The sequence below is a fragment of the Larimichthys crocea genome, chromosome VI (genome assembly GCF_000972845.2).
Source record: "Larimichthys crocea isolate SSNF chromosome VI, L_crocea_2.0, whole genome shotgun sequence".
Classification (NCBI taxonomy): Eukaryota; Metazoa; Chordata; class Actinopteri; family Sciaenidae; genus Larimichthys; species Larimichthys crocea.
Window position 1 is genome coordinate 14,372,103 of NC_040016.1, and position 21,823 is coordinate 14,393,925.

At 40.0% G+C, this 21,823-nt stretch overlaps 1 protein-coding gene across 1 annotated transcript; it reads right to left on the reverse strand.

The window, feature by feature from the left end:
* Window positions 1-1,319: 1,319 nt before the first annotated feature.
* myg1 (myg1 exonuclease) lies at window positions 1,320-21,469 on the reverse strand. Its single transcript, XM_019258830.2, has 8 exons — window positions 21,026-21,469; window positions 19,123-19,235; window positions 13,119-13,278; window positions 11,918-12,067; window positions 9,773-9,895; window positions 9,063-9,244; window positions 1,592-1,821; window positions 1,320-1,502 (listed from the first exon to the last, which is right to left on the reverse strand). Exons 1-7 carry the CDS (start codon window positions 21,299-21,301, stop codon window positions 1,632-1,634), a joined length of 1,194 nt encoding a protein of 397 aa, XP_019114375.1. The 5' UTR covers window positions 21,302-21,469; the 3' UTR covers window positions 1,320-1,502; window positions 1,592-1,631.
* Between the last annotated feature and the right edge of the window lie 354 nt (window positions 21,470-21,823).

Genomic DNA, 21,823 nt, shown 5'->3' on the forward strand with positions numbered 1-21,823 from the left:
TGGTGGCTGGAAGCTCAAATCAATACATACTAGGCAACAAGTCCGTTTTTTCCCCCCCTCTCAGTTTGATGTTTGGATTCACGTGTCTGCAATTACAGCACACCCCTGAGGTCAAAACACCTTTGCTGTTTCATGCTTTTTTCGGTGAGGCGTATGCTGAGAGTAAAAGGGGTCATCTTCTGTATCTCCCCAAACAACGCACCAACAACTGGTTGGCAGAGATTACAATATGAACCATGTGACTGTAAAAGGCTGTCACAAACGTGTATAGATTGGATTGAGACCTTGGCTGAGGTCCAGCACAATAGAGAAAAGTAATAACACTAAAATATGTGTGTGTGTGTGTGTGTGTGTGTGTGTGTGTGTGACAAAGGTAGTGTGGAAAATATGACACAAGAGGAAGTGTACCTTTCCAGATCTATTAGAAATAGCAAAAGCACTGTCAGCTAAAAGGGAAACAATAACTCAGCAGTTGAAACTTAAGACCAAATATAGATCATTGCGAGTACGTGTTATCTGTTACGAAATGTTTGTATGTCTGAGCAGAAGCCACTCAGAGTGTAACAAGTGTCACTGTTTCAATTAAGAGAGAAACAAAGAAGCAAAAGAGTGACAAAGAAAGTGGGTAAAAAGATCTCGTCACTGAAGACTTAACAGTCTGCACCACTGAACATGACGAATGACAAATGAAGAAAAAGAAAAAGAAGCAGAGTATCATTAACAGCTGTAAGTAGCAACACATGAATTATTTGTTCACTGCTGTGACAGTAGCACTAATGGAAATGAAATGTACACCGATATGTTATACCAATATATAACAGCAGAAGGGCACCCTTGTGGAGTAACGGGTAGAGATGGGAGGAGGAGAAAATCTGGAGCATTAATGAGAAAATTCAAGGCACATCCCCTGACTTTATTACAGGGAAATTGACTGCGCTGCTCGTCCTACTGCCAGTAACCTTGTCACGACACTGGCTGCCATAAGGAGCACCTCTTTGTGGTGTTTGAAAATTTAATTTCTAAGAATTAATCAGGCTTCATTATTGATGCTTTGATCTAGGAGCAAGACGGAAGTAGCCTCTGCCTCTCTTTGTAGTGCTACGTTTAATGTCAGCATGCTGGAAATGAAAGGATGAACCAGTGTCCAGGTGTCTCTATAAATCGACCCTTGAAAGGTAAGACCGTGGTATTCACAGGCTTTGAAGATGTTGGTCGGTCAGATTGTTTTGCTTCCCTTGAGAGACAAAAGAGATAAAGAGCAGAACTGGAAAAGCAACCTGTATTTAATCAAATACAGAAATGTTCACAAGACACCAGAATATAACCCAAATAGTCTTTTATTGCAAATGAAACAAAACAAAGCCACATGTACGAAGACAGGAACAGAGAAGAGTAACATGACTTAACATTACAATTCAGAGTCAGTCTGTGTTGGGATATAAGTAGGTATTTAGGGAACTGCTCCAAGGTTAATTGGCTGCCACTTCCATACCTTCCCCATCCTGGAAAGGAAGAACAAAACAACATTAGCCCTGGCTGGGATAAACAAGCTGCAAGCTAGAAAACCAACATATCCTCTCTAAAGACTGACCCGAGAACGAAATGTGCAGTTGACTATCTTCTCTAACCCTTCAGCTGCTTCCATTCGCAGGGGACTTGGCGGCGGCCTGCAGAGTCCTTCGGGCCATCTCCAGGGCTCCTTCCTGGGTCTTGTTCCCGCCAATAAAACCTCCAGCATGGACGAAGATGCAGTCCTTAATCCCGCTGAGCTTCGACAATGCTTCATCGCGAACACCGCGCCACTCTTCTAGCAGTGACAGCCTGAGACAGGATGACAGAAGGGCAAGTTGGCTAACAGATGGACACTGTGGTCAGCTGCTCGCTTCCTGTTGACACATTGCTTTTTCAAAAAGGCACTGTGCTGTGCATGTCAGTACAGCCAGAAAAACATGAAGTATAAAACCTGCTCTGGACTGAAAGAATAAGAAAAAGAAAAGAATGAAACTAAATAAAGCTGCAACTGGCAGAAAAATCAGCTGGTAGCTGCTTATCAAAGGTGAAATGTGTCTTAAAGTGTGTGTAAAGTGAGCAATAACTGTGCCACTGTGCGTTTTATGGTATTTTATTTTATGGCTTTGCACAAAGACTATTCAAGTCTTTGCAGATTTCTTGACTGGAGGTAAGCTGCAGTAGCCCTCACACATAGCACCACTACAATCAGCCCCAGCAAATAGACCTATAAAAGAGGTAGTTTTATTCTACTCCAGTAATGTAGGAAAATCAGAGATCATCACGGTACTAGGAAGGACATTCAATGGCACCGCAGTCAACAGGCAATCTTACAAAGTGGAGAAAAGATTGGCCCTGAGGGTTTACGAGCTGACCTCGACAAAGTGTCTCTGGATACGACGTTCGGAGGCTGAAAATTCATAAAAATGTAGAGCAGCTCATTTACCACCCAGAGCGTGTAGGGTACGTTTTTTAAAACACATTACTATATCTTTTTTTCTCTGTGTCATTTCTGCCTTGATGGGGTTATTATCTCCATTATTACAGGCCTCTCTTCTTCGCAAAGTAGTCATATATTTAGAAATGTTTTGTTGTGATTCTGATTTAATTCTGCTCCTCATCTCTCCACGGTTTTTGAAAAAAGCCTTAAATGCCTTAAAAACTGGCTAAATCTGCTTTAAAAACATCAGATTTCGTAAAAATGTCACACCGACCTCAGGCTCCTCGTCTTCTCCTGTCACATGGCTTGATGAATTATGGAACTGTACAGTCTAACTTGTCAGAAATAAAGTGACACGTTGTCAAACACAGCTGCAGTCTCAAAGGGTTTTCTCTGGTCCTTGAAGGGTTTATTTCCCATGCATTCTGCTTCCCTTTGAATATTTAATGCCATTCTACATAACAATCTCTAAAATTGTAATAGTCAAGAGAATGACGGGGCTTTACAAGTACAAACGTGAACCGTTATGTCAAATGATTCGCATGTAGATGTGCACTGAAACTCCTAACTCTGCTCCCTGTGCTATTATCTCTGCTCTACAGAATAGTCTCCTTATTAACTGTCATAGAACAACATGGGAAGGCAAGCATGGCAAACCCTTAATCCCTGTTAAATGAATCAGCCAATCGATAGCTCCACAGTATGGCTGGGAAACGAACACGAGAGGAAAGGTCAACAGGGCTGGTAATGAGGGAAGGAGTAGGAGGATGGTTGTTGTTGTGACAGGCCAGGAAGCTCAGATTCTCAAGATGACCTGTCAAAAAATAAGCTCACAATTAGAAAATTAACTTCTCGCACGCCCAAGACCTTTACCATGACATAATAAGATAAGATATTATTAAGATGTTAGGAATTACTGCTTCATTAAAAAAAAAAAAAACCTCAGGATTAGATTTATTGGAGATAATGGGTCATTATAACAGAAAATATCTAGTGCATGAGTTTAGTGGTTTTGTAGAGAGCCCCAACCTTCTGTTCAGTCTTGCTCTCCAAGACACACTTGTATATATGCAGAGGTGTTGAACCCCCCTGTAGCTTGCTGACTCATAACTAATCCATCTCTGCACCAGAGATTTTATACACTTCACAGATTTTTGTTCCCTTTCAACATGGGCCATACCAGCAATCTAGCCAATTGATATCACCAGAGGGCCAGAGAGAGAGAGAGAGAAAAAACATGCATAATTTTGCTCGTTTTGAAGGGAAATTACATGGCAGCTCCCTCACTTCCTCATGACAATTTTAATTTATCCACTTCTCTCGAGCCAGAGGCGGCTTTTTTTATCCACCTCTATTTTTTGGTACACAGATCGGATCTGGAAGTTTTACTGATTAGTTCACCATCGAAAACATAATCAGACTATTTTGATAGTCAACAAATTATTTTACCATTATATTCCAAGCAAAAATGTAAATGTTTTATAGTTCCTCTGGTTCCTTTTATTTCACTTGTGATCGTATCGATAATATCTTTAGCCTTTGGACTTGAAAATGTCGCCAAGGTCTTTCTGGAGTTCTAATCTAATAAGCAAATAAATAATTAGTTGCATCCCTAATACAAACACACAGAAGACAGCTGACTGTGTTTCTTTCTAGAAATAGAGATATATGTTTTGGTTCAGCTCATATTGCTGTCAACCTACAGTACAGCATTATCCTATACAGTCCACCTCAAAAGAAGCACTGCTTCCACGCCTCTTTTCCTTCTCCCAGCTCACATTTCTGTCGCAATGTGAAGCTGATAAAAATAGACCTTTTCCCCCCTAGGTGCATTAGCTGGGACACAGGTGATAACAACACCCCTTTCGCAGAGTCGGCACATGCCCACTGGGAGGAAGTGGGCCACCTAGAGAAAGAGCCATCTGGAGCTATGTTTTTTTATCCATCTCACAAGCTATTGTTCTCATGTAGCTCCACACCAACCGCCATGTTTGCATTAAATTAAATCTTTGAAGTGCTCTGCGATCACAAGCAGGTGCCTGCCTTTTTAGTTGAAAGCGTTGCCGCCTGACGGGGTTCTGCAGCCGAGTGGAAAAAAGCCTAGCGGAGGGATGAGATGACGGAAAGGGAGGAAGGTGTGAAAGGTGAGACAGCGAGATAGGGAAGAGGGTGGGTGAGGTGGGGGAGAAATAGGATTAATGGGAAAGACGGCGAGACAGATGGGAAGAAAACGTGATGAAATGGAAGAGGATGATTATAGGACAGAGACAGAAATTCTGTACATAAGATAAAGAGACAGACAGTGGCAGAGAGGCAGAAAAGAAAACACTAGTGAGAGGGCCAAGAGCAAAAGGGACTTCATGGAAAGAGGTGAAAATAGACATGCATGTAACAGAGCAGCCACTGGTGAGAGCAGGACTGAATCAAAAAGCTATATTCCTCCGACTTCCTGGTGCTTAGGGCAACTCGTAGTGTATCAATAATGAGACGTGTCAAACTCACGATAACAGCATAACATCAAAGAGCGCCATAGGTAACAAGACATTTAAAGATTAGAGAACATCATGGTGATCCAGGGGCTTAGAGACCTCCTGCAGTGATTGTCAGGTCTCAAGGAAGAGTTTTTTTTTTTTTTTTCCCCACTCATATAATATGTAACACCTTAAAAAAAGCCTCAAAAGACGCTCAAATCAGATAATGCTGCATAACAGCGGTTTTCCCGATAAAGCAAACCAAACATTGTGTCCATCTGTTTGGTCTCAAAAAGTGTTGAACTGGCAAAAACAAAGGGTGGCTTTTATTTTGAAGCCGTCACAACCTTGGTGTATTTTTTCCTACCAGGGTTAGTATAATACTGAGTGAAATTGAGTGTGATATGATTAGGTTGAGCTAATTTTTGTGAATTTTTGTCACAGCTACATCACTTCATTTTATAATAATTCATACAATGCAGAAATTATATTGAAAATGTGACAGCTTGTCACAGCTATAAACAGAATTAGCTTCTCTTTGATACTTGTTGAACTGTCTTTTACATAAAGCATTACATTTTCTATTAAGCTTTCCTTTGGGATTGTGAAAATAAGATGTTTCAATTTATTATTTATTTATACTGGGGTTCAGATGTTTTAACTCATATAATGGGTCTTTCCTGTCTTTTGCATGTCTCGTGCACTTCCCTTATTTGGACTGTGTTTTGCTGAGGATGGCAGGGAGAGATATCAGTAGTTCAAGGACAGGAGAGACAAGGACGTGAGAAACAGGCCTGAGAAGTGTCATTTTGATACATAATGTTCATTGCTGAGCAGACTCATCAGTGAGGGAGGTGTCTGAGACAGCCCATTTTTAAAAATATATAAGAACTAACTGTTAGAGCTCCTCAGGGAGCCTTTTCTCTGTAACTCCCTTTGTGTGCTGCACTGTTAAACGCTCCTTCTTGTACAAGAATAATAAATTCAACTTAAACTTTGATACTTTGAATCCAGTCTTGCTTATTCAAGAAGTTTTTCTTTAAAAATTCCCTTAACATTACTCCTTCCACGTTTCCCGAATCATCATCTCCATTTTTCACATAGTTACAATATGCAATCCCTGGTACAGCAATGCTAGGGATGGGATTTGATGGTCCAGTATCAAATCCACTTATCAAATCAAATGCTATTAGATTTGACCTTTTAACATTTGCAAGTAACTAAAGGTTAAAATCACCTTTTGTTAGATGGGGGAAAAAAACTAAAGTTCACCTGGAAATATGATGAGCAGTGAAATGCTCATTGCACTGATGATTATATATGATATGTTAATTAAATGTATCTGAGAGAACAGATAACCGACTTATGCACCTGTTCACTTCACAAACAATCATTATCTGAGTAAAGACGCCAGCTGCACAGAGCAAATTAACCAGAGAACATCCAAACTTTTAATTTCATCTGTTACCCAATTAACGATAATCAGCTAGAGCTGATCTAACACATGGGCAGTCATATCTGTTATCTTAACCAGTGTAATCAGATAAAAATTAGCCTGTTTAATATGGTTTGCACTCCTGGCTAATAATAAATTGTGAGGAGAGATAAACTGTTCGATCAAAGATTTAGTCGGAGCTTAATGAATCTGGGTATTTTAAGCCTGGGGCACGTTTCCTTGGCCATACATTGCTCATGTGTGCTGTATGCTGGGAATTAGGGCAACAGTCAAACAACACACAACAACTACAGGACTCCAGTGGGGATGTTGATGACGTTATTAGAGCAGCATTGTGGCCGAGAAAGCCGAGAGGCTCCTCACATACACAATTCCCCTCTGGAGGTAACGAACACAAACCTGTGAGGTGTTATTTGGCTGTGGCTCAGGAGGTAGAGCAGGTCGTTCACTAATCAGATGATCGGTGGTTCAGTCCTTAGCTCCTCCAGTCTGCATGTCAAAGTGTCCGAGATACTGAACCCCAAATTGCACCTGAAGGCTGTGCCATCAGTGCATGAATGCGTATGATTAAGTCGCTTTGGATAAAAGCGTCAGCTAAATGACTAAATGTAAAGGTTATTCATTTGACAAAAATCACACGGACATTCTTTGTCTTGCCATCACTGCCATTATGTACAGATTGACAAGAAAAGAATAGCGTTTTGATTTTATGAGCGTGGATGAGGCATCTTTTTTACTCATGTGCTGGGCTTGAGGGAGCTCATTATTGGTAAAAGATGCAGAAATGTTCCACAACAACAGCAGCAGCAGCATGTGCATAATGGTTGCACCATGCACTTGGCAAGGAGAGGAACAACATTTATATGTATGGCACCATTTAAAGTGATTTACAGTATAGAAGGCATGAAATGTATTAAAACATTTTAAAGGTAGTGAAATAAAAGGCAAATAAAAGTAGTGCTGTTTCAGAAAGAAATAGCCTACAACTTAATAAAGGTAATAATAATAATAAGTTGCAGCAGAGCTCAGACATGTCAGGATGTCTGTTCCAGATGCATAGAAACTAAATTCTGCTCCACCATGTTTTAGAAGTACACCAGTCAGACAACCCAGACATCTGAAGAATTGTGACTGAGAAGTAAATAACAAATCTATCTAGTCCATAATTGATTTAAACACATAAGAGTGCAGTAAAGTCAGTACTTTGACACACAGGTAAACATTGTAGTGATCTGAGAACTGGAGATGTGCGCTCGTCTTTCTTCATTTTAGTAGGAACCATGGTCTAAACTGAAATATTGCAACAAATATTTCATTGGCATGAAATTATGCTGAAACATTCCTGGTTCCTGAGGATACATCTGGTTGACTTTGGTGATCACCCCCACACGAGATTTACATTTATAGTTTTTAGTTAAATGACTTTACTTAAAGGTTTGTCATGAAATGTGGCTCCCACATCCATTTCCCCCTCAGAGTTAATTGTAAAAACCTTGGTAAAACTTAACTTTTCATCTGGCATCATCAGGTCACAATGTCCAGGATTTTGATTTACAGCCACTATGGTTGCAAAAGGGGTGGTAAATTTCTGGTAAATTTTCAGAAACTTTCCAGAAAAAATGTATTGTGTGAAGCACTTTGTGTTATGTTTTGTATGAAAACTGCTATACAAAAGAAAGTTTGATTGATTGATTGATTGATCAGCATGTTACCATGGTCATCGTGAACGTGTCAGGGTTCAGCTCTGATGTAACTGCACCAACGTGGCTGATTTGGCTTTAAGTCATCAGAGAAAAGGATTCAAGGTGAACACTGATCTCTGACCTTTTTTCTTTTACAACAATAAATAAGCATACTGGTACATTGAACCACTGATGTGTTCAGTACTATTATTTAAAGATGGCACGGGACTGTAAACACTCATTGATGCAGGTGTGTGACTTCTGAGTGGCCTAAATCACATTCATATTACGAGAGGGTTGTGAGTAGACAATGGTGTGTATTCAATAGAGCAATCTCACATTCATTAACAGTCCCCCTCATGTAAATCCTGGAGGACGTTTAAGTACGCAGCTGTAAATAAAAGCGCCTGTCAAACCAGCATGTTTTGTATATCTGTCAACTTGCTGTATTTGGAGCAGAGCGTGTAAATAACATTTGGAAAACAAAAAAGGAACACCTGAGAGAAATGTGGGTATGGAGAAAAGGCTCAGGTGTCTTTTGTTGAGGTGTTTACATCCTTTCAACCCCTCAGAGAGCAATGTGAGAACAAATCCGCTGCCTTACGTAAAGGAACATCCTCATTCTACAAACAAGTATTTGCATCCAAGCAGGAGTTGGTCTCTCACCAGATGACACATCAGCCCTCCGTGAGTAGTTGTCAAATGGTCCGATAAGCATGAAAGTTAAATTGTACACCATCGTCCCTGTCACCAGAGCTCAACTCAATTCAACGTGTCTGGGAGACTCCAGATCTGTGCCTGTCACTGTGTTTACCACTAATGTTTGAGAAAATCCGGCTCATCCTACATCCCTGCGAGTTCTGCATGTTTGATTTCTTCCGAGGTAACCTATGCAAGGTGTTCCCTCGACATGAGACCACAAGTTGTACCTCACGAGGTAGACATGGCATTTAAATAACCTTTAAGAATATTGAACTAAAAATAGACTCTGGGTGAAGTCGCACCTGTTCTGGAAAGTGTTGAGCCCAGCAGGGACGCACTGGACCCTCCACTGTCCATTCTGGTCGGGGTAAAGGACAAACTTGATGGGCATCTCCACCTGGAGCTCCTTCTCTAGGGCAAACAGATGCTCCTTCCAGGGACACCCGCCCTGGGAGAACAAAAGCACCTCCCCACTGGGATCTACCTGGAAACAAGAAGAGAACAAGATCATTGTGTGTTTAGATTAAGGGAAGACAAAAAGTGTGGAGATCTTCAGCAACGATCGCTGTTTTCTGTTAAATTTAGGATTTCTTAGAAAATAAAGAATAATCAAACTAATAATCTTGATTACAGCTTCATCCAATTTCTCAACATCATTATACATAAGAGTATATAATCTAACTGTAGCTAAAATTAAGGAGCCAGAACAAAGATTTTAGTTTTTAACATTGAAAATATAATGTGCAAACACTGCATCAATTATTTCATCAGTGTGTTTAGTATTGTATGATATAATACCATTATACTGCACATTACAATAAACAATTTACAAGAGAAGGGAGAAACCCATTGATGCTAATGAATTACAAACTACTACATTATGTGGCAATGGTGACACGAACGATGGACAATCAATATTGACAGCTTCAGAGATTTCTTTTTCCAAGGCCCAAAGTTACAAGATTTACAAACAAAAAATGTAAAATGTACATTAGATCGCACAGTTTTGTACCTGATGCCTCTCCTTAACGGCATTCTCCACCACCGTACGAGCTGGCAGCCAGGCGGACTGGTAGAACTCCAAACGGTCCAGGAACTCCTCCCCAACCATTTTCATAGCTTTTCTGAAGCCATCCTTTTAAAAACATGCATACACGCAAATACGTTAGAGTAAGAGGTAGTATAGGGGTCATACAGTCTCGTCCAACCACTACCTTACTAATCTTTGCAGCCCTGCTTTATGAGCTTCTTGTCACGTGCTGCACAAACCCCAGTCTGACCTCACTCTTTCATAGTCTTCTGAGCAGAAAAGTCAAGTGAGCATAAGAAAGAGAGACAGGCATGCAATCACAAACACTTGCACACAGTCTGTCGGGCAGAAGCCTGATCTGCATGCATCAGATGAAGGAGGGGGTGAATTCAGGTCCCTGAATTTTAACACTTTTGGATGATAGAGATGAAAATCCATTAGGTTTTTCGAATATTACAACAGCAACTGTTGAGTGTTCTGCGGGTCAGTCTACCGTTACGTTATCTGCAAAACATTTCTCACTACACATATTTTACACCTTTAGAGCAGTCTTGCCTTGCAGCATGAGTTAGAGGAGAAATTGGAAGAAAGTTCCTGGACAAGAATCATAATCATGTGAACTGAAATGTGAAAAAAACAAATCGGCTAGCTGCTCCTCTGAGACAGACCTTTTTTTTTTTTTTGCTAGCATTGTCTACATATATGCGAAGCCAAGCTGCAGGTATCTCATGAGAATCTCAGAAAACAGGTGTCGTTTCCCTGCTGGTACTCCCCTCCTGCACTAATGAGAGATGGAAAAAGTCACACCACCTCTGTTGTCTTGCCACAGCTCAAAAAACAAAAAAAACAACAACCTCTGAACACTGACTGTGCTGCTTTGCACCTGTTGCATTTACCGCAACATACTTCACCTTCATCTTGTAATTTTCTTTCATTACACGTTGCCCACAGTGTGTAATTATAATTACATTTTTTTAGCCAAGCACCTTTTATGATAGCGCCCGACTGTGGAGCAGCCGTCTATTAAAATAAAGATGTCAAAATCAAAATGAACATATCCATGGTGCAAGGTGACAAGTTACTAAGTTATCAGTTAGACAGTTGTATTGTTGTATTTTGATCTAGATGTTAATTTTGAGACATTTGTACTAATGTTTGATATTTTTTTGCTGTTCCATCTGGGACCATGTTGAATATAGCTATTAGTCCATTGACCAAATTCAGCAACTATTTTGATAAAACAATTTATCATTAAAATCAGTGTTCCAACCTCTCCAGTGAGATAATTCATTGCTCTTCTTTGTCTTACGCAACAGTGACTCAAAATCTGTGTGTGTGTGTGGACTGCACAAAATGCATTTTGAAAGCAATTTGAGGACATCATTTTGAGGAAACTGCAATGGGCTTTCAAAGTCTTTCTGACATTTCATTGACGATTATTTAAAAAAATAATCTTATTAATTAATCGTTAATGAAAATAGTTCTTTGTTGCAACCATATAAATACAAGCCCCCACTTTAAGATGGTATACCTTGGATTCAAAGTGTCCTGTAGCTCTACAAACACATCAACATAAAAAAAAAATTAAAAAACCTTACATAGATGTTAAATATTAGTATATAGTAGATACTCTGATCTGAGTCGAGACATAGAGATAATGCCTGTTTATGTGCTGGGAGAAATTTGGCTCCAAGGAAAGATGATTAGCATCACTTTGAAATTCATATGTATGGCATTGTTCTGCCGTGTTTCATGTGTTTTTTTGTACTTAACAGATATAGTACTGCACACACAGTCCATGAGTCATAGTGTACAAATTCGGTCAATGATGAAATGCATATTGTACTCATTATCTTCTTACACCTCCTTTTAATGAACTGTCTTGTTAGTTACACCTTATGATACTGCTACATCTACCACTTCCATTTTGTGTGGGAAAGTATTTCAATCCTTGTGACATCCATTGTCGTTTAAATTAAAAGTACAAGACACAAAACGTATGTTGCATTTTAATCATCTTATATCACAGACACAGACCCACACACCGTGTCATCAACCTGACATATAATAAACGTGCTGCATCAGACAAGTCTGTGGGTATATAATGACATTCATGCAGTCTCTCACCTCAGTGTCCTGACTCTTGCTGTTCCAGCGTGGGTTCAAGTGGCTGACACGTGCGCTCAGCGTGGTCGAGACGGCATAGCGGGCCTCCCCGTCGTACTGTGAAATGCCGTTGTCTATGGCGTCCACCTCCTCCACAAAGTTCTCATACAGCTGCGGGGAATTAAAAAGAGACATGTGACAAGAGAGGTTATGAAGCTGTAATGATGAGCCGGGAAAGTTAAGAACATTCAGGAGGGAGAAATGCGCTGGGATTACATTATCCATTTGGTCAGTGTGTGGGCAGTCACTAAACAGAGGCCATGTCTTTAAACTGAAAGGAAGACAAATTGCTGCTATTTTACAGTCCAACTCCAAAAACTCAAATAAGAAGTTGAAGTGCTGGAAAGTCTTAGTAGACTGGAAGGTCGATCACCAAAGAGTTGACATTTTGGAAGTGGCTTAGAAGTGGAACTAAGTTTTGAAGCAAAAATAGAGGTTCAGTTTGTCTGGCAAAGGACAAGACATGCAACTTCCTAAAATAAATAAAGCCCCAGCCATGATGAAAAAGGATTACTTGGGATATCTAACAAACTGACACATCAAAAAGCCAAAGATAACATGAGTTAATAGTGCTAATATTTACAGTGACATAGGATTTGGCTAAGTTAAAGACATCAGCCTGGACATCAAAACATCTCTGTGTGCCAAGGCCTCCTGCTGATCCGGGTGTTTGAAATGCTTAAATATAACTGCAGAGTCTTCAGTTTGAAACTGGCAGAGGAACTTTGTCACATCCCTGTCTCCGTCTTTTTATTTCTAATCACACTCTACTGCCAACTGTGCCATCTGATGAAGGCATAACGCCATAAAATAAACTTTCACAATGGACATTCAGCAATTTCTACAGACACTGACTGCATGGTTTTTGTTTTTAAACAGCCGGAGATAAGTGTCCTTTAATTTCACTGTAATTCATTTTACCAAAGTAACTGATGAGCTAGTTTTTCCTCTTTACATCTTAATACAATTTTCTGATCTCTGTCTTCCAACTTCAATATTAATCTTGCAGCGTTCAGGTTCAATTTATCTGCTGAGGCCATGTCTTTGATACAAGTGAGGTGAGGGAGAACATCTGTTTTCAACAGAGCGTTTGTGTTGTGAATAAAACACAGTGGTTGCTAATCCACTGCCTGCTGTAAATCCATAGTCTTTCCCCTCTCACCTTGTCAAAGAGCACCTCCAGCTGCCTGTCGTCCTCCTTCAGCTGCGTCAGCTGGGCGAGCAGCTGACGACCAAAGTGCAGGTAGACCAGGCCGGCTGAGCTGAGCTTGGTCACCCATGGCTTCTCTGGACACAGGCTGTGAAAGGTCTCTGCAAAAGTCCTGAAGAGAGACAAGTTGTCACGATACCAGAATTATAAAGTTTGAGACAATAATAGCATAAAAAAAAAAAAAAAAAAAAAAATATTAGATATATACATACATACATACATACATACACACACACACACACACACACACTCTATACCTCCATACAGAAAATAGGATAATTTTCTTCCATATTTTTAATCAAAAACCTCCACACAGTGCTGGTACAGAAATGTCACTGTCACACATTTGTATTAATGTCAATAGTCATTAGCATTATTACATCAACTAATTTTCTTCCCTGCCGTTTCATCTGTGCAGCCTTGGGTTGAAAATCTGATCGTAGTCTGTTTTCTGTTTTTATTTTATATCCTACACTTTCACTATAAAATAATTTGTTATGTATCATTTTAAGGTGTCGATACTTTTGACAGCCTTAGAACAGAGGGAAGATATACTGTTAGCAGACTGCAACAGAAACATGCAAGATCGTATGTACGACGCTTTGAAACAGATGCCCTTCACTTCATGCTTCCAAACTTGGGCGCAGAACAGCCTTCCAATCTATAAATTAATTGTTTAATTAATTAGTTCCAGCCTGAAACTACAGATACATTGGTGTTGTTCCTGAAGCCGTGGCTGAGTAACTGATTAGGTTCAGAAGGGCACCCTAACTGCTGATTAGAGATGCAATGAAGGAGGTTCAGAGAAATATTAAGGATTTCCAGATGTGGAGTTTGTCAAACATATATTAAAGCTGTATCTTTCTTATGTTGAATGAGACAGTCTGATAATAAACCGCCAACTGAAGATCAACTTGTTGTCTGTTGCGTGTATTCCTCTACTTGTCTCTTGATCCAGAAGACCATACCTACCAGTGCTGAAGATAAATTACTCACAGTTTATTTGCTTATGTAATGAGAATCTAATTAAAGCAAATTATGAGCTGAACTAATCAACTTGTTAGCGGGCATCTGTCCGTGCAAAAGGAACTGGAAATCAGCTCATATCGATATCATAAAAACTGGCAAACACTAGACAGGCAGATGATGTCCAATACTCAATACTAAAGCAAAGATTTTTGGGGCTTCTGCTCATAAACTCACTCTTCACATTTTCTCCAATAGGCCTCTTCAATAAAATATCTGCCAGATGTATGTTGTACATTACTGGCTGTGTATCAGATAAATAAAAAAAAGGGGGACTTGAATCCATAAATATTCACTTCAGCTTCAAAAAGTGGGGAGCACTGACTAGAAAGCATGCTCCGGCATGTTTGTGGGCGTGAGCACATAAATAAAAGACACCGGAGGTCTCTCTCCTCAGCCACGTGCTGAGATGGGTGGGCTCCAGCGCTCAGCCACCGCTGGTCATTTAATTCAGGCTTAATTAGGATGCTTGGGCTGCAGCACTGCGGAAAACAGACAGCCAGATGAATGAGTGACATGCTTTGGAAGCAGGGGGTAATCACGGCCATTAAAAGGGCTAATTGGCCAAACTGAGGCATTTCTATGCTGATTATCAGGAGATGGGAGTGAAAGAGCAAAGGAGTACAGCTGTCATCAAAATGTTTGTGTGAAATCAAAGACGGAAACATTCTCAGAGGCAACCTAGCGTTTACCACACCAAACTAAATCGAGGTGTCTTAGCAAGGATGAAGTGTCACAAAATATTGTTCAGATGTACTTAACATATAATGTGCTACGATTCCCATAATGCACCAGCCGCACCAATTACTTTTGCTGCTCATTGTATCATTGGAAATAATGGAATTATTGAATATTGCCTCAAACTCAAGCATTTTTATGAAAACAATATTATTCATTCATTTTTAACAGGTGAGTCCTGAACATCTCTTAGTTATGCTGCTATAGGCCTAGACTGCCAGGGGACCTCCCATGATGCACTTCTCTCTCTCCATCTGTACACATTCATGTCCCATTAATGCATGTTCCTGACTTAGCTTCTTCCCCTGAGTTCTTCTGCTTTCTCGCCTGGCAAAGTCTCGTGTATCATGGCTATGCTTCGATCTGTGATTGGCTGAGCCTGCTGCTGTGGTCCTGATGACGTCCACTACAAATATTTGTTATCATTAACATCATTACTAACTTTAGTCATATCTCCATTAAAGTTTCTAGCTCTGGTTATCATTATTTTATTGCTGCTGAAGACTTCTGCCTGTTAAAAGGAAGTTCTTGTTACGGGAATTTTAAAGAAAAACCCTTAAATAAGGAGGATCGGATTCAAAGCATCAAAGTTTAAGTTGAATTTATTATTCTTGTACAACTTAAACTTTGATGCTTGAATCCGATCCTCCTTATTTAAGGGTTTTTCTTTAAAATTCCCATAACAGTTCTCTATTATTCTAGCTAGTGGTGAGGGAGAAAGAGTACGGTCTAGACCTGCTCTATAGTGAAGGTGTCATGAGATAGCTTTTGTTATGATTTGGCACTATATGAATAAAATTTCATTTAATAATATCCTTATCAGGGTCGTGGGGGGCTGTAGCCAATCCAGCTGACATTGCGCAAGAGGATGGGTACACCCTGGACAGGATCATCACAGGGCTGACACGTAGAGCCAAACAACCATTCACACTCACTTTCACACCTTTGGGTAATTTAGAGTCACCAATAAACCTATTAACATGCATGTCTTTGGACATTTGGACTGTGGGAGGAAGCCAAAGCACCAGCAGAGAACCAGACACAGACACGGAGCGAACACTCAAACTTCACACAGAAAGGTCTCAGACAGCCAGCAGGGTGGAACGTTCTCACTGTGATGCGACTGTGCTAACCACTGTACCACGAAAAGGAAAATAGATAAGGTAATTAAATTAATGGCCAGTCATTTTTGATAATTCTGAGGTCACATCCTTAAACTGATGGGAGACATGGCTTTGTGAAGAGACACACATTGTGTTAGAGCACTGTGTGGGCTTCAAATGTCTACATTTTCTAAGAGAAGGACCATTGTTAATGTAATGTCGCTGACAACTGGGGTTGAACTATTCAACAGTTAATGACCTCAGTAAACAGACATCAGTAAAACTGTATTGAAGCTTTCCAATCTGGTTACTCATGTCCTCCTTTCAGAGGCAGATGGTATGCCTGTATTCATTTTCACATTTATAGTTTTTTTTTTTAATATTGCAAATATGTTAAGTTAAAGCTACACACAAACTGTACATTATTGTAATAATAATGCATTATAGCAATTTGGTGACAACCAAAGAATCTGTGTACATGGATCTTTATTTGCTGGTTTGCAATTTAAACTACAACACAATACAAAGCTGCATGAGAGCGATTTATCTATTAGAGTTCTCTGTGAAATGCAGAACACATTCATCACTGCGTCACTGTTGCAAAAATATATTTGCTTACTTTTATTTCTTTGCTGTGTGGGAGCAGTGAGTACATTCTAGCGTCAGCAACCACAAATATAATACCTGCCAGATCTAATCCGTTGTGCTTTATTAACTTTCAGTCGGCCTTTAGAGAAGATTTCTCATGCCTCCAACTTTTACAGCCAGATGTTTAAGAATCTTCAAATATTAAAGTATTATAGTAATACAGTCTATGACACCTGAATCAAATTTTGGATGAAAAAACAAAGAATCTTTATTAATTGTCCTTGAATCAGTCTTGAAAAGAATAGTTCAACATTCGGAAAATACCCTTTTTTGTTTTCCTTGAGAGTTAGATGAGAACATTGATACCAAACTCTGTTTAAGATGAGGCTGGAGCCAGCAGCCGCTTATCTTAGCTTAGCATATAAAGTGGCCAAACTCTGAAAGAAAATTTCTCATTTTAAAAAGGTGTAGGACTTTTTCCTTTTTCCTGGGTGCGGTGACGCTCTGGAGTCTCTGAGGGTAACCTTTTATATAACTCGGCAATAAAATTATATTAAGTCTTAGAATTATGCATAATTAAGAGTGTGGCCACTGGAGTGACATTACAGGTGGCTTGTTTGAGCACCCAGGCTTCACTCAGCCTGTCTCAGCTCCACCCACGGCACATGTCTTTAACTATTTTTGGATTAGTCGAGAACTGCTATGGGTGTCACGGATATGATGGCCATGTTGTATACAGTCTTACAGTCCGGCCAAGTAATAGTGAACTGTTTCCAGTCCATATACTAAGCTATGCTAACTGGCTGCTGGTTCCAGCTTCATATTAAAACAGTGATAGCGGTATAAAACTTCTCATCTACCTCTTGACAAGCAAGCAAATAAGCCCATTTGCAAAGTGATGAACTTGTGCTTTAACAGCTTAATTTCATGCTCTTATTTTACTATTCTTACTGTGATGTATTAGTATTGCTGTCACCTTCATCTGTACAGTGTCACATATTTGAAAAAGTGTTCTCGAAATAAGGATTAACTGTTCTTCTTAGCTCCTTTCCATCTCAATCTCCCTCAAGCACCCCGGCCCACTTACATCCATCCTCGCCATCACAACCATCTTGCCCCCATCCGAGCATGTGAGTGACAGCCACATTCTCCTGTGTGCCCCTGACAGTGTCGTGGCAGCCTCTGTGCCTCGTGAACCAACAGCGGGGGGGCGTTCAATTGAAGGAGTACTAATTATCACTAACCACCTGCCAGGAAGAGAGCCCTGGCATATCTGTATCACTGTGGTCATAAAAGCTATCTCTGATTATCCATCAAAAAAAAGCATAGAGCCCGTTCCTTCACGGTTCATGCAGTTATGGGCGTTTCAACGATGTCAGAACAGAAACCACTGAGAAATATATTTTCTCATCCTATGAATCTTTTTGTTTTCTCGACAGCAAAAAAGCAACAGGTCTGAACTCCAGTGTGATTTCCCAGTCTTGAGTAAATAAGATCATTTAAAAAGCCATGACGAGTAGATGCGAACATAAATTCAGGTCTATAAAAGGTTAATGTGTGAATCAATATCTCTTTACTTTAGAATGAACACAGGCCACACAACAATCACTGATGGCTTAATAGATGTTGCCAAACCTTCTCAAATTGATTATCTGATTTAATCTGTACTGCTATTAACTGACACTAATCTGACTTTATTGATCGACTAAATGTTTAGTCTAAAATGTTTTGTGGTGACATTTTCACAGGACTGTAACTAAGTTATTTTCACTACTCATTACTGGTCAGCTGATTATTTTCTTGATTAATTTTTTAGTCTATAAAACTTTGGATATTAGTGAAGATTATCCAAGTATTTGGCAAACTGATTGACTAACCTATTAAACAAGTAATTGTTTCAGCTCCATCTGAAAACTAATATCACCCATTGACATCTCTGATAAAAACCAAGGCAATCTGCCTTTTCCACAGCAGACAGTATGCAAGGTTAAAGCAGGACAAGTCTAGGTGTAATTGACTAAATTAATAATGGTGGCTGGCTCGATGACATGGCTTACTGGCACATCGGAAGGGGAAGGAGCTGTTTTTAATAATATTAGCTACCCCTGGGGCTCTGCAGCTGTGACATGTCAAAATATCCAACAAGAAAGAGGTCTATGGTGTTATTTTACATCATTAAAAACACATGGTGTGCCTATATTTTACCTTCATATAAATCTGAATCTGAATGACCTGAGAGTTAAACATTGTATTATAGTATATTTAATTATCTGTTTACATGAAGAATAAAACATCAAATTATTTGGCTGATGTCCACTATATGGTCACCAAGTCAAACTGTCACTTTCAGCATGCGTACTCAAACATTTCTTGAAATGACTCTGCAAAGAATCTAACTTAGTTACTCTGTAGTTTTCATTAACAGGTGAGGTGTTCCAATCATCTGTATAAAAACTTTGCAAACTTAATATCTTTGCAGCATCTTGCTGCCAAAGTCGTACCTCTGATGATGGTCATAGCGATGCTTCTTTGGGTCAAACTCTCCTCCCACATCTACAACGACGTCACACTCTGCCAGCTGTGCCGGTTCTCTGGTCCGAATGATCTCGGCATCCTGTGCAATGAATAGAAAGTTTTTCTACATCTGCAATCATCATGTACCATCAAGCATCCGATTTTATAGCACATCTGGATTTTATGTAACTGCCTCATTGAGTTTCAGAAATCTTTTCAATCCAAGAGCCAAGTGCACATAAATCAATTCAACCAAGACCATTCATTATAACGAGAGTTTGGCCCTAATTGAACCCACTGGAGGAAACCATGTAGCAGATTCTGAGCTCTAATGGGCACAATCTGTGAAGTAAAGTCTATTTTTTGCTTGTAAAAAGATTATGTCAGCTTCTCACCTAATCACACATAAACCTTTGCACCTATCTGACGCTGCATTTACATGACTGAATGATTACAGTATCAGAAGAAATATACGGGTGGTATAGGGTGGTGCAATAGTCCATTTGTCAGTAGTCAGAGATTCTGCCACACTTTAATATATCCAGCTCTTTGTGGATGTTGCAAATCAATAAGCCAGACTTCATTATGACCATTGATTGATGATTTGACAAATCAACAAAAAAATTCAATTGGCTAGACTAGCCCAACAATTTGCTGATTCGTTGTTCAGAAAATGCACTGCATTAAGTTATAGATCAATATCATTATGTGAAATGATACATCCTGTGACAGAGGATTGTGGTGTTTTAAGTTTGCTGGTGGGGCTACAGTTTTGAGACTGTACCAACAGAGAGTCCAAACCAAAGTCGTCTTCACTTGCTGAGGAGACTGAGGTCCTTTGGAGTGTGCAGGACACTGTGTCACTGTGGTGATATCTGCTATATTCTATACAGTCGTCTACTGGGGAGAGGAAGCAATGAAACAGACTGTAAAAGACTCAACAAACTGGTCAAGCTCCGTCCTGGACTTCTCTCTAGTCTCCTTAGAGGAAGTGGGAGAGAGTAAGATGTTAGCAAAAGCTGACATCCATCAGCTCCTCTCACCTCCCGCATGAGACTGTGGGGGCCTTAAGCAGCTCCTTCAGCAACAGACTGCTGCTTCCTTTTTTCGATATATAATTTCGTATCCAGCTTTTGTACATGAGCTGCTGTGTGAAGTAAATTTAAATGTGAAGTAAATCATATTTTATCTAATTCATCTTCTATCTATTTTCATTTCTGGTTGACTTGTACATGTTGTCTACTAAATGTTTCAGGGCTTTTGGATACTCTGCTCTGATGTTGTTGAATTCATTTGATTGCATTGTACTTTTATTATTTTCTAGATTGCTATGCGTTGTAATATTGTGTCTTTGTGTCCTGTATATGATTTAATTGGACTCGGCTGCTGCATGCCTTGGCCTTGAACTCGGTCAAACTTTATTTGTAAAGCACCTTTCATACAAAACATAATACATAAATAAAACCCCAACGCCTCAATGGGAGCCTTTAATCTCAAGAGGACACTTTCTGGTTAAATAAAAGGGTTTTAATTGTGTAGTGTCTTTACATTTAATCATTTAGCTGATGCTTTTATCCAAATTAATTTACAAAAAAGGGAAACAACCAAGGTACAAGTTGTACTTTACTGAATTTTTTTTACACTATAGCATTAAAACGTAGGTGTATGCTCTTTGTGGTGGCTCCATCTGTTTGCAGCGTTACAGCAGCACCACCATTAGGAGTGTAAAAACATGACACGGACAGAAAAATGACATAAAAACTCAAACAGAGTCAGGCTGGAGAAACACATTTAAAGCGCGGGTTTGTCAGCAGAGTTTAAAATGAAGTCGACTAGTGAAGAGTGCATTTGAACAGCAGCGGTACCGACCCTCCTCTCTGTTGAACCCACCTTGTACTCAGGTAGCTGCCGGAGGAAGAAACAGGCCAGAACCTCGTCACAGTGAAAGGTTCCGTTGTGGGTTCCGATCTTCATGTTGGTCTCGGTGCAGAGCCTCTTGGCTTCACTGGACATGTGTCGTGTCTCTGTGACGGTGACGCCTCCTGAGAGCAGACAGCAGCTGTTACCGTGTGAACCGAAGGGTCGTAAAACACTCGCGGGTTTGCTCGAGTTTATCAGAGACGTTAATTTAGTTAAATTAACTATCGCCGCGCGCGCACATCCCATTCAAACACTGCACACGAGACAGACAGAGAGGTGGACGGATTTAGCGGACGGACCGGATGGTGCGACTGTTGTTGTGATCCGGAGAAATCCGGCGAACTCTTATGTGTTGTTTGTTTGTTTGTTTGTTTGTTTTTGATATTGTAAACAAGTCCTTACGATCAAATCACACGACTGAACTCAACTGAAGCACGAAATGTTAGATACGAAACAGATATCAACTTCACTGATGCTAACCAGTGATGTGTCGTTCGTGAACGAGCCGGTTCAAAGAGACGTCGCCGTACGAAGGACCTCTGCCGTGAAATGCATCCCCATATATATGTGTATATATGTGTACACATACAAATACGTAAGTCAAAACAGTGCTAAATTTGGCTGAATTATTATGAAAAGTATAAGTGGTAAAATGAAGAGCCGTTTGGGAGCCGAGTCAAATGATCCGACTCCCAAAAAAAGAACCGAACTTCCCATCACTAATGCTAACTATGTCCTGTGACAGCAGAGGGCGCTGTAGGCAGCTGT